Here is a 24,599-nt window from a genome sequence, read left to right on the forward strand (position 1 = left end):
CTCCTTAAACGACTTCACCATTTATAGTCAAGAAGTCTCACGAATTGTCATTCGTTCAAAGTTAATAAACGCGGAAATGCCTGTGGACCGGATCAAATAAAAGGCCGATTATTAAAAGAAATCGCAGATGAAATGGACCATCCTACTTCGAAACCTGTTTTATCTGTTCGTGATCCCATGCAATAGAAAGTAGCAAACAAATGAGGAACTCATCAAAGGTCTGAACCTCAGAATGTAGAAAACTTATTAATAAATTCCCCTCCTTCCTTAGTTTTGTAAGCAACTGTCTTTACAAATAAATGCATCTTCAATCATTTTTGGGCTACTAAGATGTTAACCAATCATTAAAGTGGTTTTATACCCACAGCGATGCTACTTTCAATCGATAATTCTTTTTATAAATGTCTTGACGGAGTGCAAGAGGTAAGAGCCGTTTAATTTTGTGACATTTCAAAGGCATTTAATAGAGGAAAGCACGAAGGTCTAATTAATAAGCTTGACATACGTGGTTAAAACACTTTTAGTACATACGTGAATTTGTCGTAATCACCTGCTGCAAATCGGATTTCTTTGTGGAGATGTTCCACAAGGGTCTATATTAAGGCCTGTCTTTTTCTTTTATGCTTATGCAGTATTGTTAGTGATATTCACTGTCTCCTTCAACTATTTACAGGTTATAGTTCGATATGTATAAATGCCGAAAATTCTATTGATAATGCTACTCATCTTAAAACAAATCTTGCAAATTATTGGGCTGATAAGGTGTTGGTTACTCAATCTATTTATTAAAAAACCGAGTGTTTAGTTCTATCTAGAAAAGCAATCGCTGAATCCACATTCTTTTTTTTCAATGGACTTCCAAACAAGAAAGTACCGTCTAAAGTTCACACATATTTGAACTTAGTTTATGTATGGTTTTACCATATTTAATCAATTAAAAAAAGCATGGCTAAGAATCACATTTAATGTGATCTTACAAGTTAAATCTGAACAGAAAGCCTCTTCTGTTTATATACATGATTATGAACGTACTTAATTGGATAGAACTAAATCTGAACATGCTAAAATCGGAACTTGTTTTGCGTTGTTATACAACAGAAATTATGAATGTGTCCGTATTCTTATTTTCACAATATGACCAAGATCTCACGAAAAGCTACGCATTCTGATTTGAACATCTGATGAAGATCTAGCGCATAGCTTTTCTGTCTGATGTACGCATCTGATGATAAAAGGGTGCATGTCTATTTAATCCATTTATGCCTAGTGGACTCTCCCATCCTTCTAAATTGGATCAATTTATTTCCAAAATTAGGGATGTCTTGTATATGTATTTCTATGTTAAGAATATTTCTTACAGAAATTCCTTTAAGCAAACAGCGCAGACCCTGATGAGACGTGGCCCTCCATAATTTGGATGTCTCATGCGCATCTGTTTTCCACGGCCTTTTTTCTAGACGCAAGGCATAAATGGGTTAAATATGAAATGTGATTTGAACATCTGACGAAGATCTAGCACATAGCTTTGCATTCTATTTTGAACACTTAATTAAGCTCTAGTACAAAGCTTTAAAATTCTGATGTACACATTTGGTGAAGATCTGGTGCATAAGTTATTGAACATCTGTTGAAGACATAGCGTAGCTATTCTTATTTGAACACCTGATAAAGAGTTTATGCTAAGCTATGCATTATTATTTAAACATATTTTGACGATCTAATGCAAAGCTTTTTTATTTTTGCATCTGAAGATGATAGTGTGCCTATATTTTCATTAAGCTTTGAACATTTGATGAAGATTTAGCGCATACCAATGCATTCTGATTTTCTCATGTGATGAAGATCTAGCGCATATCTATGTATTATCATTTGAACATCTGAGGAAGACTATTGCGCATACCATGATGTCGACTGATGAAGTTTTATCTTATGAATATCAAGCGCATACCTATGCATGCATTGATTACAAGTAGGTAAATCCATTAATAATTTGGATGTCTCATGCGCAAATTACAAAGCAAAGAGTTTAAAAACATACAAAACATTTATAATTTAGTTTTAGCTTAATGATATTGTATAAACATTTACCCTGGTCGTATAAGTTCCTCACACTGGTCACCAGGCCTTTAAGATAACGAACCAGATCTACTCAAAGCACCACATTTCAGTTATTTGGTCGTTCACGGGAGCGATAGAGGGCCACCAAATCACCATAAGTGTGCGTTTTCTTGTTCGGAATACATGATTCATGACAGCGAAATATTAAAATGCAAATTCGTTCAAAGATATAAGGGTAAATTGGTTAGAAAAAAAACTCGAACTAAGTTTTAATACATTATAAAATATATTGAGATATACCAATAGTCAAATCCTTTCTGGAGGGAAATGTAATTTTACGGTCACTTAAAAGGTCTTCAGATATTTTAGCGTTCACGTACTGCTAATCGATGTTCTTCAAGTTTGCCCGCGATTCCTACACTCTTAGCAAAGAAGTTTCAATTGCGTATTGAAACAAAACCACTTTTCGATCATCGGTTTAAACAACTAACTAGATATTCACACTTGCGCGTTTAAGTACTGCACTAAGCATATCTGCCTCCTGCTAGTTCAATCGCGAGGCGTACACCTCTTAGCCAAGGAGCAGTACTTGTAATATTAAATCATTTCACTTTCAAGCATCAGCACTCGTGATAAAAATATGCGCAACCGCGGATGTTGATGTTTTTCTCTATTGTATGTTCAAGTACCTAAACCAGTTCAAGGACCAATCAATTTTGTTCCACGACGATTTAGTTATTTCTAATAACATAAGAAATCGATTATGAAAGATATGAATATATTAAACTCTTTACTTTTAATAATACTAGAATTTCGTTATAAAACCACCAAGACTACGTATTTTTTTCGTTACATATTCTTCTAAACATTTCGTTCATTCATCTTAAGTAGACAGTTTTATAATGCGATTTAAGCTTAAAAAAACAACAACACTATTGTAATCTTATTATTGGAACTCCACGTACAGAACAGTACAACAAAAATGCTTCGAAAGTTAAATTTTACCGAAAATGGTTATTTTACACCAGGGTGATTATTACATTAACTTTGTGGTATCCCTTATTCCAGTATTAATTAATAGGTTTTTGTCCACTCCAGCCCCGATGGGTTGCCGATAACAACATGCTACTTTGTCCATGTACTTGCAGATAAATGTGGGCATGTATTTGCAGATTCTTGTACAATACGTTGCGGTTAACACCAATCATCTTTTTAGAGTTTTCTGGATTCATTCCTCATCATGCAGGATCCGCTCGGGGCTGATAAAGCAAACAGAAACATTGCAGTTTTCTGTACGATGCCGATTCAAATGCGATGGGCCAGAACATTCGGCGTCCAAATTGAACAACTTTTAATTCTTAACAGGCACAATCCAGAAGGCTGCAGAAGCGTTAAAATCAGACACCGAATGGTCCCGGATCGTCGCGAAGAGTGATAGAAAAATCCCGATTTAGCGGAATTCGCTTTCGTGAACCCGTCGGGAGTCTAGTGGACAACAGTTTTCATGAAAAAAAAACAACCCGTTCATGACAATAATTATTTTGATGATCAGATCAATACTTCTAAACAGAGTGCACTTGCAAATTAAATAAAACGTGAAACGTATATGTCGTCAAAATTAAATGTATTTCAAAAATTGCAAAAAATTAAAAGAATGAACGTATATGACGGTTTGAAAGATTTAACACCACTGTTTTTAATGATGATCAACTTTTATAATAATTGATACTAATATTAATCTAAATTAATATATATTTCACCTTATGAAGCGCGCATTAATATTAAATTTTCTGACTTAATACAGTTTGTTTACACAATTGAATACAATGACGTATTTTGTGCCAAGAAAACCAAGGCATGTAAATTTTAATTATCCCAAATTGCTGTTCCTTAAATTCACTTCCCGTGCATGCGCGGATATACCGATAAATGTTAATCGTGACGGCACACACTTAATTAATTTTGTCTTTTTTACATAGCATATCTCATCCCACTACTCAGTATATTTATCTTCAATGTCAGTTGTAAACAATGATGCATTGTCCTTACATATTGTCAGAATAAGAACATTTTACATATTGTTTTAGACGATGTAATGTTTGCAAATATACAGCATATAAGGAAACTTATTCAACGCATTATTTCTGTATTTATAACATACAACAATTGTGTATTTATAAGGCAAGCCTCATGCAAATGGGACTGCAATTCGTCCTAAACAGCATAATTAAAAAGACCCGCAAGTATACGAACAGATGTAACAATTTCTACTTCGCCATTATTGTAGATTATTGAGTTGAAATTGAATTGCACTATTATTATAATGGGAATCAAACAATATGATTTATATTATTTAAATATTTATCCATTTATTTCAGTTATGCTATATTGCCTTTTAAGGCGTTTATCAATTTATGGATAGCGTAACTTTACGACGCGCACTAAGTGTAAGTACTAGGACGCCATCCATCCTGGAGCTTTTTAAACTTTAGTATCTGAATGTTTGAGGCACTGAACGGTTGATCTTGAAGGAGCTCCTGAACATCTACGTTTGCGAAGAACTTCCCATCAAAAAGTTGCTCGTAGCAAATGTTAGCGATGTCCTGAAGGTTGCAGTGTATTAAAAGGTGGTATAGTTCAATAACGGACAAGTTGTTAAAGTCTTTACACGTTCTTCCGTGGCCCAGAATACTTTGCATGTCTTTCTGAGATATCGTCGCATACCCTGGTTTCTCACGGGCGTGTTCGGATTGATCATAGGCCAAAAGTGTTTCGGTGCTAGCATGGTCACTCGAAACAATCATATGATCACCATGGCTATTGTCTCTTGGAATCGGCGGCGCCGGCCTATGTGGCGCAGGGCTACTGGGAGCTGATAGGCAATGTCGCGGAGGTACCGAGGGACATGGAATTATATACTCATCTGAATCCTCGTCGCTGTGAGTGGAAACTATTTCCGGCAGGGGGCGCATTTCTCTGCGCGTCGAAGCCAGAGAGCCCAGTGTAGATGGAGCGCTTGTTGTTGGTGTAGAGCATGGCTGAGTTGGAGACTTTGAGTTGGATATACTCGATGTTGATAAAACGCTTTTTGTAGATATCGTGATTTTCTGGGAGTCAGCGCTCTCTGGGGGTGGGGCCGGAGGTCTTCGATACCCCATGGTACTGTATTTTTTTCGTCTTTCGTTTCCGGTTGCGTTGTTGTCAGAGTCGTCAAGTCGATTGTCTGGCATAGATTTTGAACGCCTGTACATGGGATTGCTAAGATACCCGCCTGGTTCTCGCATTTGTTCTCCTCGTCTTTTGCGACGTAGACTTTTAAAACGTTTCTTAAACAAGCTCTTGATTTCCATGTGAACGTTGTGAAACAGGCCGATTTTCTTCTTAGAGATCTCCGAGGCCTATCGCAAAGATAAGAAAAACACAGTTTACATGACACAATAAGATATGCAACAATAACATTACTCTCACTATTGAATTGATCACAGTTATCCATTGATATAATTAAATGATTAACGACAAAAAGTAGAAGCTTATTATTTACTTTAAAACAGTTATATACAATTATTTAAACAACTGTAAACAAAATGATAAATAACAATACAAAAATAACATCAATAACACGTAAAAACATTCAATAAAACACTAACTATTCTGTAGTTGATATTACCTGAGGACAGGTGATTGGAACTCGTTCTGAAAAATGGCAACAGAGGAAAATATATTACAAGAACATAAAACTAGTTGATTCGCATGTGATCTTCTGAACGGCATCCAACATGGATACAATTTATGTAAATCAGAGAAAATTAATTAAATACCGTATTTGTCCATTAATGACATTCATTTCCCACATATCACAAGCACTTCTCTTACCAGGTATAGGGGGCGCTATTTCCGTGTAGTCGCTGTCGTACGATTCTTCATCCGTGGAGGCTGCAAACACAAACATCTTAGGTATACATCGCCTGCATTAAAGCCCTATAAACAAGACAAACCAACAAATATTTCGCAAAATAAAGATAACCCATCAAAAATTAGTGTTCCTTATAGCAATAGCCAAATTTTCAGCGCTAGATGTGGAATTGTAACATAGATTCTAATTTCAACGAGATACATATCGCTTGTTTTTATTTTTTGTGTGACAATTTATTAAATGTGAATTTTCCGGCGACGAGATCCGAACATTTACGAGAGAACGCGAGTTTGGCTCGGCGTAGGGTCGGAAGCACGATTAGAACTACGAAATATTTTGCGAAATATTCATTAATTTTGGGTGTTAATGGGACTTAAATAAACCACAATCTGAACTCAACTATTCCATGGGTATTAAACAACTTTTTACTTTTAAGTTTCACATAAAAATATCGCAAAACTGAAAATAAGATGTGTGGCCATTTAAATCTTAATAAATATATATAACCTTGCGAATTTAGCTCATTATTATTTGTACCTAATGTAGATAAACTTTCTATAGAATGAGTTAAAACGTGGAAAAACATGGTAAAAAACGAAGCCCACACATTTTTCAAAAATATATGAGATTCTCAAATAAGGTAAATTTATGTAAAATGGGTCTCGACCATTATTTATGTTATATGAGCTATTTAAGCTTTTTCTGTTTAACGGCTGTTATTTGCCTGTAGCAAAGGATAAAATGATGTCATGCTTTCCACAATGCCTTTTTTGACAAAAGGCCATCATACAAACAACGCCACCTTTTTTTTTTCAAAGTGGGCACTTGTGTTTGATATATAAACTTTAAAATAAAAAAATGAATCGAGGTAGCCATAACAGTAGTGAGTATGACACGCCGCCCTGGTGTGCACAATTATTATTTATCATAACAAACAGCCCTTCATCAGGTTTGTTTGCGGGCCATCTCGTCTCATTTAGGCTACAACGTGTAATAAATAATAAAATGCGACCTAGAGACAGGTACGATGGATTGATGGAATAATATTAAGGACGAGAGAACGAAGTGTTATACTAAACTCTAAAAATCCTTAATTCTTTTATTATATTAACAACTCTTTCTTTCGTAAAGGGACAAGCTTGTTTCGTTGTTAATTTTGATGATGAAAGATATATTCGTTTTGTCGTCGATCGCACATTTGTTGTCTATTTTACTTACGATTGAATGTAATGCCGTCTTTTGCCACGCGGAGTCGACATGCTTTTGGGTCGTAGAAGAAAAGATTTGGACTTTTCAGACACACAGCGTTCGGTGGATCCTGTGGTATTAAATACAACTTGTCGGAGACAAAATCCAGATGTGTACAAGCCGTAAACTTTCTTTGAATATAGTTGTTCTTAATAAATTTATCATCAAAATGACGTGTCTGAACCATCAGCGTCTTTGCGCGAGACTCCGGTATGGCCAACGTACTGTAAGATTTTGCTTCGTGTTGGCGTTTCCAGGCGATGACAACGTTTAGGTGTTCTATACCCAGCAGCTCCAGCGGACCTTCCGCAATTGTGAGCGCAGCATTGGCCTCGTAGTTTACGTAGTGCACAACGTCGTCCGGTTTGGGATGCTGAAACTCGAACACTGTGGGAAACACGTTGGCCATCTGCAAGTAGCGCATTGTGTAAAGAGTGTCGTCGCCGATGGCGCTGAACTGCACGCGTAACGTGTCCTTGAATGACACGTGCTGGGACTGGAACGAGCACTGGAGATATTGCGCCGTGTCGATAGAGCACGTAAACACGCGCTTAACTGTGAGTACCGTGTTAGCCGGAACCAAAGTGTTCTGACCGCCGCCGGGCGGGATCGAAATCACATCTTGGTGGACCAGAAGTTTTGTCGGCATATCTTCTATTACCTGAAAAATGGGGATAATGCTATTAGTAAGTGATGGGCAGCTTAACAGATAAAACAGACTTTTCAATGATCCGAGACTCTCTATTACACATGTTGAATTCTAGCGATTTGACTAATTAAAAAATATAAAATATCGTCAAGTACCCATTATAAACATAGAATTAAGTATCCGTTTTACTATTCCCAAGCCCTCACCGTTATTATGATTATTGCATTCAATGATCATTTCAACTTCAATTTAGCAAAGGTATGCGACAAATACATGTCATGCTGTTTCAACATCGATTGAATAGACGCATGGTCCTTAAATAAGTCTTATTTTGAAAGGTGAACTAAGTGGTATTGATAAGTCTTTTTCTTAACAGTGCATGTTCAAAGGTTGAGTTCAGCTGTTACTGGTGATCGAGGGCTGGTAATACAGTAGTTCAGATTAACAAATTGGGTCACATTTGCAATGGGCGTCCATATAAATATGTAAGATCAATGTAATGCCATTATGATCACGTTGCAACTCGTTTGTTTACATATTATATATTTGAATATTTGTTTTGAAGTAGTTGTGTACAGTGTGGGTTAGCTATATTATTAGCCTCTTAATGACACATATTTAATATATGTTTCACATTAATCGTAATTTAATTACGGGTTCACGTCGTTTTCATTACTTAACACATAATGAAAGAAAAACATTTAATGGTTACTATTTTTATTTTAATAAACGTGTTATGGTAAACATCCTACACGATAGGATGAAAAACAAGGAACCGATATGTTTAAACAATAGCTGTAGTTTCTAACTATTTAGGGTTTTAATAAAGTATATTCATTATGGTATGGCTTTGAGCTGATGCGAGAAACCGCTGTACCCGGAAGAAACCCCAGGTGTCCTGTATTGTGGCCAACACGCATAAACGCCGACGGATGGATACCCACCCGGGTTCTATAAGTTAGCGCGTGTACAAACAACACTTAAGTAAACCACTTAACACAATACATACGCACCTGAGCGATTGAAGTATACTTTGTTGATTTTCCTGGTCTGGTGACAAGCTTCAATGTCAAAGGGACGTTCATAGGCATTAGGTACACCTGGTCCAAGAACATTTGCCTCTCCGCCACGAAGTCGTCATAGTGCGCCTTTTGCGCTTCTTTTTCGTTATGTACATCTAAAACCCGTATTCGGGCGTACGCGATCGAGCGAACCCCTTCGACCAATATCTCTAGGCCGTCCTCAAACCAACCGGAGTCGTCATAGTCCTCGTTTTGATACGTCTCATTGATGCGGACTATAATGGGAATGTCGCTGCCTGACGCCGCCTCCAACAGAGTCTCTTCCGGTGTGTGATAGTTGTCATCCAGACTGCCCGACATGTTAAGTCTATTTCAGATATTGTTCGTATCTTTAATAGTTTTACCTCATTAAATCGAACTTTCATTACCCGTAAACGTTTGTTAAATCAATTATATATAATGTTGAAATATCTATGTATTACCTTATGTTCATTCAGATCAGTCTTCAAAAGTTTGAAAAATAAGATCAACATCGTGTGATTTATTAACTTGAATTGAATAAATTATACCATCACGTCATAGAGTTTGCTTAAGCCTATATAACAAGAATTTTTACCGACTCTATTTATAAAAACTGCACAACAAGCGAATACAATATTACTGCAATCTGATAGCAGTAGTATCTTTGAAGAATATAATCCGTAACTTTGTTAAATGCTCATATTGTGTTAAATCCATAGTTCAATGCATTTTTTAAACCCATTCTAACTTTGTAACCACAGTAGTTAAGTCACAGGTATTTTTCAGTCAGCTATTTATATAGAGAAAACTGTTCATGATTAAAACTTCCTGAATGATTTTAATATGCACTTAGCAACTTATCATGCAGTATAAGCGATAACAGCCATACGAACTCTTTGTTCAACGCAACGTTCAAAATGAGGACCTGTCATTTGATACCAGGTGTACGTGCATACCAAAAAGGTGGTATTGAACAGTGATTTATTTTTAATTGCTTACACGAAGGAGAAAAATAACGATGAAAGAGTTGCATAGTGTCCGTAGTTGCAATGAGTCTTATGGTGGCAGGGTAACAAATATAGATATACAGTAGAACAATAAATGAAACACAAGAATGAAGAAACAGAAAAGTAGTAGGGACTTTTTAAGGTCTTAAATAAGCTTTATGAGAGCTCGAGTCAGTGTATCACCCTTAGCTTTACTATACAATCAAGTAAGTAGTTTACAGTATTGAAAGCAGTACATTAATGCTTTGAAGGTGAAAACTTCTATCAAACACGGATCACCACTACCAAGTTGTGTATCAGTGTCCCATACTGATAACCTCAATAGAAAATCTGGATGTTATTTCGAACACCAAATACATTATACAAGTTGGCGACTACAAACAATTAAAAAAACATTGTGCGATACTTTGATTGGAGTGATTGTGTCATTCTGTGACACTGCATTACAATTCAAAATCTTTCATATAAGAGCAGATGAATCACATAGGCAACATTACAAGGTAATCCGTCGCCGTAAACGTGCATACAAGAAATCCATGGCTTCGTTAATAATACAGTTAATGACACATTTATCCCCAGGAACTGAAGTTTGTTGAACGTGTGGTAAAATCAACGAAGAACGTTCAGTTTGATTACCATAATAATGTGTGAAAATTATGTGAACATTATCACTACTCTACCGACTCCTGAAAACTTCTTAAAAATTCACAAAACAAAACACCTGTTATGTTTCCCATAAACGAAGTGTCGCCATTAATGTATAATGGTATAAAGTGAACCATATGCAAACAAACGTTATTCCTTTTTAAAGCATCATCTACTCTAGCTATAACCAGTTTACTTATTCATTTTTTAATTTCCTAAGAGGTAAACTGCCCCACCCTAGACGACTTCACCATTAATAGTCAAGAGGTCTCATGAATTGTCATTTGTTCAAAGTTGTAAAACGCGGAAATGCCTGTGGACCGGACCAAATAAAAGGCAGATTATTAAAAGAAATCGCAGATTAAATGGACCATCTACTTGGAAATCTGTTTTTTTTTCTGTGCGTGATCCCATGCAATAGAAAGTAGCAAACAAAATGAACAACTCATCAAGGGTCTGATCTTAAGAATGAAGAAAAACTATTAATAAATCACCCTCCTTCCTTAGTTTTGTAAGAAATTGTCTTAAAAAAATACATCTTCAATACTTTTAGGGCTATTGACATGCTAACCAATCATTAATGTCCGGTTTTATATCGAAAGAGATCTACTTTCAATCGAGTATTCTTTTTATAAAGGAAAAAAAATACAATAGGTAAGAGCCGTTTTATTTTGTCACATTTCAAAGGCATTTAATAAAGGAAAGCACGAAGGACTTATTAATAAGCTTGAACTATGTGGTGTCTCGGGTAATTTACATTCGTGGTTAAAACACTTTTTAGTACATACGTAAATTTGTCGAAATCACCTGCTGCAAATCGGACGTATTTGTGGAGATGTTCCACAAGGGTCTATATTAAGGCCCGTTTTTTTCTTGTATGCTCATAAGTTATTGTTTGTGATATTCACTGTCTCCTTCAACTATTTACAAGTTAGAGTTCGATATTTATAAATGCCGAAAATTCTATTGATGATGCTACTAATCTTAAAACAAATCTTGCAAATTATTGGGCTGACAAGTGGTTGGTTACTCAATCCATTTAAAAACTGAATGTTAAGTACTTTGTAGGAAAGCAATCGCTGTATCCAAATCATCTGTCCTTAATGACTACCAAACAAGAAGGTACCGTCTCACGAACACAAATATTTGAACTTTGTTAATGTATGCGCTCGGTTTTACCATATTGAATCAATTTAGAAAAAATCATGGCTAAGAATCAAATTTTATGTGATCTTTCAAGTTAACTCTGGATAGAAAGCCTCTTCAGTCCATATAAATATACATGCTTATTAGCAAATTTGATTGGATTGCATTTTATTTAAATTCAATGAGAGCTAAATCTGAACATGCTAAACTTGGAACTTGTTTTGCGTTGTTATACAACAGAAATTATTAATGTGCCCGTATTCACATTTTCACATATGATAAAGATCTCACGTTACGCATTCTCATTTGAAGATCTAGCGCATAGCTTTTCTCTCTGATGTGCGCATCTGATGATAAGAAAGTGCATGTTTATTTAAATATGAATTGTGATTTAAACATCTGACGAAAATCTAGCACATAGCTCTTCATTCTATTTTGAACACTTGATAAAGATCTAGTACAAAGCTATAAAATTCTGAGATACACATCTGACGAAGATCTAGCGCAAAGCTATGCATTTTATTTTGAACACCTGATGAATCTAGTGAAAAGCTATACAGTCTGATGTACACATTTGATGAAGATCTGATGCAAAAGTTATTGCACACTCTTGAAGCTTTATTGTAGCTATTCTTATTTGAACACATGATAAAGATTGTATGCTACGCTATGCATTATTATTTAAATATATATTATAACGAGCTTATGCAAAGCTATACTTTTTTTGTTTTAACATCTGAAGAAGATAGTGTGACTATATTTTTTATTAAGCTTTGAACATTTGATGAAGATTAAGCGCATAACAATGCATTCTGATTTTCTCATGTGATGAAGATCTAGCGCATATCTATGTATTATCATTTGAACATCTGAGGAAGACTATTGCGCATACCATGATGCATGCTGATGAAGTTTTATCTTATGAATATCAAGCGCATACCTATGCATGCATTGATTACAAGTAGGTCAATCCATTAATAATTTGGATGTCTCATGCGCAAATTACAAAGCAAAGAGTTTAAAAACATACAAAACATTTATAATTTAGTTTTAGCTTAATGATATTGTATAAACATTTACCCTGGTCGTATAAGTTCCTCACACTGGTCACCAGGCCTTTAAGATAACGAACCAGATCTACTCAAAGCACCACATTTCAGTTATTTGGTCGTTCACGGGAGCGATAGAGGGCCACCAAGTCACCATAAGTGTGCGTTTTCTTGTTCGGAATACATGATTAATGACAGCGAAATATTAAAATGCAAATTCGTTCAAAGATATAAGGGTAAATTGGTTAGAAAAAAAACTCGAACTAAGTTTTAATACATTATAAAATATATTGAGATATACCAATAGTCAAATCCTTTGAATTTGAACATTTGATGCAGACCATTGCGCATAAATTGATGTTTGCTGCTGAAGATTCGAAGTTTTATCTAATGAATATCCAGCGCATACCCATGCATGCATCGATTAAAATATTAGGTCAATCTATTAATATTTTGTATGGCCCAATTAAAGATAACGAACCAGATCTACGCCAAGCACAACATTTAATTAATTTGGCCGTTCACGGCAGCGATAAAGAACCGTCAAATCCCGATAAGTGTGCGTTTAATTGTTCGGTATGCATGACTCATGACAGCGAAATATTAAAATGCGAATTCGTTTTAAGATATAAGGATTAATTAGTTAGGAAAAATGCCACGAACAAAGTTATAATTATAAAACCTATCGAGACCAATAGTCAAATATTTTTTGGATGGAAATGTTAAGAACCTGTCATTTTACGGTCACTTGAACAGGTCTACAGATATTTGAGCGTTCAAGTACTGCTCGCGGCTAATCAATGTTTTTCAAGTTCCCCCGCAAGTCGTACACTAAGCGAAGAAGTTTCAAATGCGTATTGAAACAAAATCACTTTCCGATCATCGGTTTAAACAACTAACTAGTTATTCACACTTGTGCGGTTTAGTACTGCACTCAGCATATCTGCCTCCTGCAAGTTCAATCGCGAGGCGTACACTCTTAGCCAAGGAGCAGTAATTGTATAATGAAAACATTTCACTTTCAAGCATCAGAACTCGTGATAAAAATATGCGCAACCGCGGATGTTGATTTGTTTCTCTGTTGTATGTTCAAGTACATAAACCAGTTCAAGGACCAATACGTTTTGTTCCACGACGATTTAGTTATAACTAATAACATAAGTAAACGATTATGAAAACAATAAATATTTTAAACTCACTTTACTTATAATAATCAGTGCTCCAGGTAGGATTTGAAAAGGGCAGGTGGGGCTTTTTGTCAAAAGGGCACTTTGGACTCGCTGTATTTTGTCAAAAGGGCACTTTCGAGCGCGCGGCCATTTCTGGAATGTTTCCACTTGCATGTTAATTTATATGTTATTAATAATTGTTAGAATATATTATTCCCATTATTATTAAACAATTAAAATATAATGTCTACAATGAGGTATACATTAATTACAATGTATTGTAAAAATAAAGAGATTTATTAATCATCATATGTAAAAAAAAATATTTTTTTTTAGGGCAGGGGGGGGGGCCCTGGGAAGGGCAGGGCGGAGGTTCGGGAGGGCAGGGCGCGGCGCCCTTCAATTTAGGCCTAGCTGGAGCACTGAATATACTAGAATTTTGTTATACAACCACTGAGACAATGCATTTGTGTATTTCTCGTTACATTTTCTTCTGAACATTTCGTTCATTCCTCTTGAGCAGAGATTTGAACACTGCGATTTAAGCTAGAAAAAAGGAATTAAAAGATTGGAACTCCACGTACAGAACAGTACAACATGAATGATTCGAAAGTTTAAATTATACCGAAAATGGTGAAATAACACCAGGATGACTATCACACCATAAGCTTCGTGTGATCCCTTAGTTCATTATTAATTAATAGGTTTTTGTCCACTCCAGCCCCGATGGGTTGCCGATAACAAAATGCTACTTTGTCCATGTAATTTCAGATAAATGTGGGCATGTATTTGCAGATTCTTGTACAATACGTTGCGGTTTACACCAATCATCTTTTTAGAGTTCTCTGGATTCATTCCGCATCATGCAGGATCCGCTCGGGGCTGATAAAGCGTACAGAAACCTCGCAGTTTTCTTTACGATGCCGATTCCATTGCGATGGGTCCAGAACATTCGGCGTCCGCATTGAACAACTCTAAATTTGAAGGCCGTAGTATTTTAATTCTTTACAGGCACATTCCAGGAAGCTGCAGACCGTTAATATCAGACACGGACTGGTCACGGATCGTCGCGAAGAAAGATAGAAAAAATCCCGATTTAGCAGAATTCGCATTCGTGAACGCGCCGGGAGCCCAGTGGTCATGAAAAAAGCGATAATTATATTTAATTTAATTCTTTTGATGATCAGATCAATTCTTTTTAATATAATGCACTTGCAAATTAAATCAAACCCGAATGTCGTTAAAATTAAATGTACTTCAAACATTTCCAAGGTGAAAAGAATTAATGTATTTGTCGGTTTCAAAAGTTTTAATCCCACTGCTTTTAATAATGATCAACTTTTAAGTTAATTATATTAAATGATACTAATATTAATCTAAATTAATATATATTTAAGCTTATAAATAGCGCGCATTAATATGACATTTTCTGACTTAAAACAGTTAGTTTAAACGACTACAATGACATCGTATTTTGTGCCAAGAAACCAAGGCATGTCAATTTTAATTATTTAAAATTGCTGTTCCTTAAATTCATTTCCCGTGCATGCGCGGATATACCGATAAATGTTAATCGTGACGGCACACACTTAATTAATTTTGTCTTTTTTAAATAGAATATCTCATCCCACTACTGAGTATATGTATCTTCAATGTCAAAACAATGATGCATTGTCATTACATATAGTCAGAAATAGAACATTAGTTTCAATATATATTTTTAAGACGATGTAATGTTTGCAAATATACAGCATATAAGGAAACTTATCCAACGCATTATTTCTGTATTTATAACATACAACAATTGTGTACTTATAAGGCAAGCCTCATGCAAATGGGACTGCAAATCGTCCTAAACAGCATATATTTCAATAAAAAGACCCGCAAGAATACGAATGGATGCAATAGTTTTTACTTAGTCATTATTGTAGATTTTGAGTTGTAATTGAACTGCATTATAATTATAAGGTGAATCAAACATAATGATTTATGCTCTTTAAATATTTATCAATCTATTTCAGTCATCCAATATTGCCGTTTAAGGCGTATATAAATGTAATGGATAGCGTAACTTTGCGACGCGCACTAAGTGTAAGTACTAGGACGCCATCCATCCTGGAGCTTTTTAAACTTCAGTATCTGAATGTTAGAGGCACTGAACGGTTGATCTTGAAGGAGCTCCTGAACATCTACGTTTGCGAAGTACTTCCCATCATAACGGTAATCGTAGCAAATGTTAGCGATGTCATGAAGATTGAAGTGCTTCAACAGGTGGTATAGTTCAATAACGGAATACTTGTAAAAGTCTTCACTCGTTTGTCCGGGGCACAGGATACTTTCCATGCGTTTCTGCGATATCGTTGCGTACCCTGCGTTCTCGTTGGCTTTTTCGGAGTGGGTAGTTACCGGAAGTGCTTCGGGATGGTCACAAGGTTCGGCGTTAGCAATCAGGTGGTTTCTATTGTTACCGTCAAGCGGAATCGGTGGCGGCGGCCTATGTGGTGCAGGGCTTCTCGGAGCTCTTGCGGAACGTCGCGGAGGTACCGAGGGGCACGGAATTATGCAGATATCAGATTCCTCGTCGTTGTGGGAGGACACTAATGCCGAAAGGGGGCGCGATTCCCTGCGTATTTCAGACGGAGATCTTGAGGCGGATCGACTCCTGCTCAGTGTTGGTGAGAAGCTGTTGGTTTTTGTAGTGTATGCGTCAGTTGGAGAGCTGGACTCGGATTTACTCTTGCTTGGTATGGATGGAACTCTTGGGGTAGGTTTCATGAAGCTCTCAGTTAGAAAGCTGGAGGTGAACTTATTCAGTGTAGATGGAATGCTTCGTTTAGGTATATTGCTGTGTTGTGGGTCATTGCACACAGGAGGTGGAGCGGAGGGTTTCCTGTAAGCCATAGTCCTGATATTTTTGACATTCCAGATAGCGTTGTCGTCTAGTTTGTCGATGTCAGACATAGATTTTGAACGCCTGTACAAGGGATTGCTTGGACATTCACCGGGTTCTCGCATTTGTTCACCTCGCCTTTTTCTCCGTCGACTTTTCCCTTTTCTTTTAAATAAGGACTTGATTTCATCGTGAATCTTGTGAAAAAAACCGAGTTTCTTTTTAACATTCTGTAAAGCCTGTCACAATGATAAGGAAAAAGCAGCTTAATAATTGTATAATAATAAACACAACATTATTATTACTCCAAATACGTTTATATGCTTAACACCAGTATCCCTTGATAGTATCAAGTAATAATAAACAACATTCAACATATAGCTAAATACTTAAAAACAAATAGTAAAATATTTTTGAACAACGATAACAAAACAAAAACAAAACAATATAAGAAATAACAGAAAGAAAAAAACACAATAACTATCCTGTAGTTGATATTACCTGAGGACAGGTGATTGGAATTCGTTCTGAAAAATGGCAACAGAGGAAAATTAATTACGAGCAGACATATATAGTTTAATTTGCACGAGATCTTATGAAGTCCATACGATATATAAATAACATTGGGCCGTGCTCTATGAAAAGGGGGTTTAATGCACGTGCGTAATCATGGACGTCACATTCCGCTTTTATGATATTTATTTTTTAAAGAAAGTCTCATCTTAGAATGAATACAGTTTAGGCGGTAAGTGTCATCCCTGATAAGCCTGTGCGGACTGCATTAAACACCCCTTTTCATAGAGCGCGGCTCAACTCAATACACATGACAAGACATCCACTAATGGCACTTCCTATTTACGGCTCACATACACGCTATTCATAGGATTCAAGATACCTCACACAACGCACATTCATGGAATTCACTACACATCACACACACTACATAAGTAATGACATTCAATTGATATCACGCATTATACATTCATGGCATTAACCCATTTATGCCTAGTGGACTCTCCCATCCTTCTAAATTGGATTAATTTATTTCCAAAATTAGGGATGTCTGGTATATTTATTTCTATATTTAGAATATTTCTAACAGAAATTCATTTAAGCAAACAGCGCAGACCCTGATGAGACGCCGCATCATGCCAAGGCTTTTTTTTTATAGACGCTAGGCATAAATGGGTTAACTATTATATGCACAAAATCCCTTCTCGATATCTAATACACCTGGCATACATGATGTTTAAATAAATCTAGTATATCACAAAATCAATCGCGATATATACATGACATTCAATACACCGCAAACACAACAAACACAAAACCATTCATGATATGCAATCCAATAGCCTTCCAACACGCAAACTAGCCAGTCTTTTACCTGGTATAGGGGGCGCTATGTCTGCGTAGACGTCGTCGCTGTCGTATGATTCTTCATCAGAGGAGGCTGCAAACAGAAACATTATTAGGTATCGTATTTGACAAACAAGTATATTAATTTAAATCGTATAGCTTTATACATTGTACTGATTTTGAGGTATCGATAAGAATATAGCATTATAGCGACGGACAGAGAGACCGAATGACACCGAAAAAAGTCCCTTTTATAATGTTTACGTCTTTAACTATCTTAAAGAAGCCAGATTTCGTGCTTTGTTCGATACAGAAAGGTAAAACAAAACATATTCGTTTTAAGAATGTTTACGATTGTATATTTGTTGGCTATTTGACTTACGATTAAATATGATGCCATTCTTTGCCATGCGGAGTCGACCAGCATTCGGGTCAAAGAAGAAAAGATTTGGACTTTTCAGACACACAGCATTCGGTGGATCCTGCGGTATCAAATACAACTTTTCAGAGACAAAGTCCAGATGCGTGCACGCCGTATACTTTCTATGCATATAGTTGTTCTTAATAAATTTGTCCTTAAAATGACGTTTCTGAACCATTAACGTCTTTGCGCGGGACTCCGGTATGACCAATGTACTATACGATTTTGCTTCCTGTTGGCTTTTCCAGGCGAGGACAACGTTAAGGCGTTCGATGCCCAGTATCTCCAACGGACCTTCTGCTATGGTGAGTGCGGCATTGGCTTCGTAATCGACATAATGCACAACGTCGTCCGGTTTCGGATTCAGAAACTCAAATACTGTGGGAAACACGTTGGTCATCTGTCAATAGTGCATAGTGTACAAAGAGTCGTTGCCGATGGCACTAAACTGCACGCGTAACGTCTCCTTAAATGACACATGCTGCGATGCAAATGAGCATTGAAGATAGCGCGCCTTATCGATAGAGCAAGTGAACACGCGCTTGACGGTGAGCACCGTGTTTGCCGGAACCAGTGTGTTGTGACCGCCACCAGGCGGTATCGATATCACATCTCGGTTGACCAGAAGCTTCATCGGCATGTCCTCTATCACCTGCAAAAGGAAGATGACATCATGGGCATACAATAACTATTCTTTGCATTTAAATGTAAACTCCGCGTTCTGATTTTTCTCTTCTGTGTTCGTTTCTATGTGTACGTTTCAGTAAGTTAGGGACGAATACTCGACAAGAACTTATGTCTTTAAGAATCTCGGTTGCATACATTTATTTAAATAGCGTTTTGTGTCCGATATTTACATGCCAGCGTTATTGTAGTAGTATTAATTGCATGTCCCGTTCAACTTTACAATACAGGTGAAACAATATGGTTTCTATGTGTATACTTTCCAAATGTTCATCAAACTCAGTTTTTCAAACAATACAATACATTCAAAGCGACATTCTAAAATCAGAGATACCAGCGTGCATAAGTTGTTCCATTTATCTGACTTTTTAAATTTTATCCCACAAATTGCAAAATTTTTAATAAATTCAAAATTCAAATAAATCAGTCATAAGGGATCGTTTGTCATTGCAGTAAATAAGATTGTCATGTAAAAAGTCAGGTCATTATACTATTATTTTCTCATAATGCTCCTGTGGAAAAATATTGAATTTGGATACAACAAAATCTGAATACTTTTTATGAAAGTGTAGTGTCCAATAGTTGGATCTCTATGTTTTATGTTTCATTTATTAATCTTTAAGGTACCGTCAACCACGAATGACGAAAAAAAAAAGTTCTAAAATACCGTATTTTTCTTACAAGTATTAGTATTAGTTTATATTGATTAAAATATCACGACTGGTATATTACATTACTTAAAAAAAGTGGTTAAGTTTTCATATTTTCAGTATATTCGGTAATAAGTTTTACTGGGTACAGGTACCAGGTAACTAACAGTTAACCATAAATAACGCCAGTAGATTGATCATCATCGTCACATCGAAACATCTACAAACCGATGCACTGCAGTACTTTTCCTTCGCATTTCATGTGTTATGCTCTACCAAGGTTGTTCATGTAGCACTGTCCATTCTACACGAGAACATGTTTGCCAGTATGTTTAAAGGGATCTTTTCACGCTTTGGTAAATTGACAAAATTGAAAAAAGTTGTTTCAAATTCGCAAATTTTCGTTTTAGTTATGATATTTGTGAGGAAACAGTAATACTGAACATTTACCATGGTCTAATAGAGCCATTATATGCATCTTTTGACGATTTTAAAACCTAAAAATTATAAAGCGTTGCAACGCGAAACGATTGAATAATTTGGAGAGTTCTGTTTTTGTCGTTAAATTTTGTGAAACTACGAAGATTGCTTATATAAGGTATAAAATACGTTCAGCATGTGTACTCGGCGGAATAGCTCAGTAGGCTAAAGCGTTTTTACTTCAGGACTCTGGCAGGACTCCAGGGGTCACTGGTTCGAAAACTGGTCCGGGCAATGTTCTTTTCCTTTTTTTAATTTTATTCTTGTTTTTTACTGGAGCTTTTACGATCCAATGTTTACATTTATCGATATAAAGCATTTAATGAATAAGTTAAAAAATGCCAAAATCTGTGAAAAGGCCCCTTTAATGGATTTTATACACACTCTTAGAAGCACATAAACTGACTTTTGAGCATGTCCTGATTTCAACCGTCCAATTGTCAACAAGTATTCCTATTTCTTGTTTATCATAAAAGCATATTGTGATCCATTCTTGCCAATTCAGAGTCCAAATAAAAACAAAACCTGGTGTATAAATGAAAACTTTGTGGCAAAAATTAATTAATCCTTAATGAACAATATATAATGTGTCTGGGGCCCATTTCCGTTGTCAATTTCAAAGTTGATAAATCTTTCAATGTGATTTTCAATAAAAATTGTAAGAATGACATGCAATATAAATAATAGTGCTTAAAAAAATAGTTTGCAAGTTTTGACCACATTCCTAAATAGCGTTTTTCTAATAAAGCCGAACACTATCATATAAATAATTTCACAATATAAAATTATAGCGACTTGCTTATGTAAATAATTGCACACATTACTCTAAATCAATTACTCGTTATTCTTTTCACTCCGCTTCATCTTATTCTTTTGAGCTCTCTATTGTAATTTGAAAAACTCTTAAGTTAAGAAAGATACACGCAGGCGAACAAAATAATTTTTCAACCTTGCTCTCAAGTGTTCATATTTCATATTGTTCTAGTCGTTGAATTCGCTTTCAGTGAGATGAGCTGATACTTCAAACTTTTGTTAGGAACAAAAAGAAAATCTTCATTAAAACTTATCCTTTTGCATTTAAAATCTAATCAAATAAAACACTTAGTATAAATTAAATTCCATTGCGTCCGAAACTAATCTCAAACCTTCATTGAATAACGTTAATGATCATGATTTTTTTACTTGTATTTTTGCGCCTTATATAATACTATTGCAAGTATATCACGGCTAACATACTACTACGTTTCCTTTACTAATTTTACATACTTATGCCAGTAATTGGCCACTGTTCTACTAGAATCTGGGAATGATGAGACAGCACGTAGAACTAATTAGCTTTGTGTTTCACACACATATGCCCCCTTCACTTTTGAAAATGTATTCCTATACTTAAAATTGTTCAATAAACTTTCCCGTCCTTGTAAATATTGTGAATAATGAAGCAATTCATATGTAGATTGTTTATAAACGTATGTATGCGTATATAAAGAAATTCTATTAGGGAAATATATAGTCCGATTCTTATGATTTTTATGCGTATACCATATCACCGTTAAATAAATGTTAATATTACACATGTTGTCGCCCGAAATTAGTGACATCTTAACCTATATCGCCCAATAATCTGTGACATTGACAAAAGAAACAATTATTTTTTAGACACTCTGTATTTAAAAAATAAATAAATTGCAAGTTTATAGTAGATAATATTTTTGTCCGTACTCAAGATCCTACTGGTCAGTTAAAAGTATAAATAAATATATCCGTTTGCCGATAAATAAACTTCATGACAAATGAAATTACCCAATAATTGACTCTAATAAAAGTATTTCTAAGCAAACATTACTCGATTTTGAGTATTGTTAAAATAATTTTAAAATCTTAAAACGTTTTATCAAGTGACATTGTTTGATAACTGTGGTAAATGTTCTGATTAAATACATTGTTAAATGTGAGTACGTTATCATAAATAGCACACAATATAAACAAAAACAGAAAATATCTAACTTAACGAATTTATGGAAAAAGTCGTATTCTAAACTAAATACAAAATCTCAAACACTTCCACTCTATACGCACTTGTGCTATTGAGGTATACTTATTTGGTTTCCCTGGTCGAGTGACCAGCTTCAATTTCAAAGGGACGTGCATAGGCATCAGGTACATCTGGTCCAAGAACATTTGCATCTCCTCCACGAAATCGTCGTAGTGCGCCTTTCGCGCCTGCTCTTCGTCGTGTACGTCTAAAACCCGGACCCGAGCGTACGGGATCGAGCGTGTACCTTCCACCATGAGCTCCATACCGTCCTCAAACCAACCGGCGTCGTCGTAGTCTTCGTTTTCATACGTCTCATTTACCCTGACTATCAACGGGATGTCGCTCCTCGACGCCGCCTCCCACAGAGTCTCTTCCCCTGTGCGGTATTTGTCATCCTCGCTCTCCGACATTTAAGGCTTATTTTCCGATGTTGTACTAAAAAAATATTAATATATTGTTCATTTCAATTCATATATATTTTAAAAGTATGTAAACTCAATTCCACCTTTTGTTGTAATGAAATGTGATTTTCTCATTAATTTAAACTTAACTGGTCGACAGTTTAATGTTGAGTTAGATTTCTTAAATTAAATCGAATGTAATTAATTTAGCCATTGACATACGTCGAGTTAAATATTAGGCATCCTGTTAATATAACGTTGTTTTTTTCACCGACGTAATTTTTTAAAATTGCATAACGCGATAATAATATTTCTGTAACAAATTATGTCACTAATACCTAAGTTCATATCGCAAACCATTCAAACTTGTTAACATTGCATATCTGTGACAGTGGTTTTGCCATCCTCTGCATTTATATGTAGAGGAAACCGTGCACGTTTAAAACTTCCTCAACGGTGTCAATATGAACTTAACTAATACATCTTAAGAGAATACAACCAGCTCATGGCCACGTTCATATTAAGTGTCTGCTATCGGATAAAATTGCACGCGTATGCTGTTAGGAAAACCTGACGCGAGAATAAATGATAATTGTTCAATGTTTATATGCATGTATAATAATTAACGAAATATAAGCCATAATTGGAAACGCTATGGTAGTTAGTGATTTGGTGGTTATACCATATGTCCCTTTCTACACTTTTAGGTTTTACACGGACAGATTCCTTTGTATAATGGCTGTGGTTTGATTCTTTAATCGTATAAAGTAAACCTAAGTTATAATATAACAACACAATCATGAAGGCAGACATAATTATCAAGCGCAACGTAATTTCCTACTTAAGCGTACATAGTTCTCGAGTTTTAAAACTTTGTTCAAAACTTTGTCTTACATTTTATCACGGCTTGAATTGCATTGCAAATACTACAGGCGTACCTTGCAGGTGTGAATTTCTATCAAATCACTGTTGTTGATTACACTCATATTACCCTTTATATGCACATTTGTAACGGTTCATAATCATACATGATGGTCCTTTCTTATAGTATAATTCGGTTAAGTTTGTTCGTCTTTCGTGAAACATCAAACATTCTTTCAATTCTTATACATCTCATGAACGTTTTAGTTTTTTTAGTTTTGTCAAACGGTTTGGCTAACTAACACGCATATTTAAAATGATTTAGTTCTCGTTTACAACACTTCCTGCCACATAATGACACACTCCAGTAAAGGAAGGCGATGATTTATATTATTGGTGAATTTATTTAATAAGAAACACAGCTCTGAGAAAAGATAATTAAGGAAGAAGACCTTTCATTGTTTAAGGCATGCTTAACCGCAACTCATTGTTTGTGATATATATAAATACATACTATTGAGTAATTGCCAATGTGGAATATCATTTATGAATTATTATATGTAAGAAGAAAAACGAGAATGATGAAAAAAGCTTTAATGATCGTTACACAAGGATATTCCACCTTACTTATTGTACAGTATATAAATATTACATGGCTGACAGGGTGACAGTAAATTTGTCAACTTGAGAAAGTTGAAAAATTTACTGTCACCCTGTCAGACATGTAATATTTATTTTATTATACCGAATAAACTATTCAAACATTAACAATTTATATGAACCATGAACAATTTTAATATTCAATATCCTAATTTAATTTAATTTCAGCAATAAACAACCATTAATATGTTGAGTGGTTCAGATTTACGGGCAGAGCAAAATGAACTG

The 24,599-nt window shown here is 35.5% G+C and overlaps 2 protein-coding genes across 6 annotated transcripts in view; both read right to left on the reverse strand.

Annotated features, from left to right (window-relative positions):
• Nucleotides 1-9,779, reverse strand: part of LOC127862090 (uncharacterized) — a 32,486-nt gene extending 22,707 nt beyond the window's left edge. Inside the window, exons 1-5 of one of the 2 annotated variants that reach the window (XM_052401049.1) lie at nt 8,882-9,697; nt 7,190-7,880; nt 5,932-5,991; nt 5,726-5,751; nt 4,938-5,456 (exon numbers count right to left, since the gene is read on the reverse strand). In XM_052401049.1, the coding sequence (XP_052257009.1) occupies nt 4,938-5,456; nt 5,726-5,751; nt 5,932-5,991; nt 7,190-7,880; nt 8,882-9,250 (1,665 nt within the window). In that variant the 5' untranslated portion in view covers nt 9,251-9,697. Of the gene's footprint in view, nt 1-3,667; nt 5,457-5,725; nt 5,752-5,931; nt 5,992-7,189; nt 7,881-8,881 lie in introns of those variants that run through there. The other variant, XM_052401048.1, reaches the window with a different exon arrangement.
• Nucleotides 1-24,082, reverse strand: part of LOC127862091 (uncharacterized) — a 47,062-nt gene extending 22,980 nt beyond the window's left edge. Inside the window, exons 1-6 of one of the 4 annotated variants that reach the window (XM_052401056.1) lie at nt 23,789-24,082; nt 22,491-22,884; nt 18,559-19,249; nt 18,205-18,270; nt 17,319-17,344; nt 16,059-17,056 (exon numbers count right to left, since the gene is read on the reverse strand). In XM_052401056.1, coding sequence (XP_052257016.1) covers nt 16,059-17,056; nt 17,319-17,344; nt 18,205-18,270; nt 18,559-18,997 — 1,529 coding nt within the window. In that variant the 5' untranslated portion in view covers nt 18,998-19,249; nt 22,491-22,884; nt 23,789-24,082. Of the gene's footprint in view, nt 1-15,701; nt 17,057-17,318; nt 17,345-18,204; nt 18,271-18,558; nt 22,885-23,188; nt 23,306-23,788 lie in introns of those variants that run through there. The other 3 variants (XM_052401053.1, XM_052401054.1, XM_052401055.1) reach the window with 3 other exon arrangements.
• Between the last annotated feature and the right edge of the window lie 517 nt (nt 24,083-24,599).

This window comes from Dreissena polymorpha, chromosome 16, assembly GCF_020536995.1.
Source record: "Dreissena polymorpha isolate Duluth1 chromosome 16, UMN_Dpol_1.0, whole genome shotgun sequence".
Classification (NCBI taxonomy): Eukaryota; Metazoa; Mollusca; class Bivalvia; order Myida; family Dreissenidae; genus Dreissena; species Dreissena polymorpha.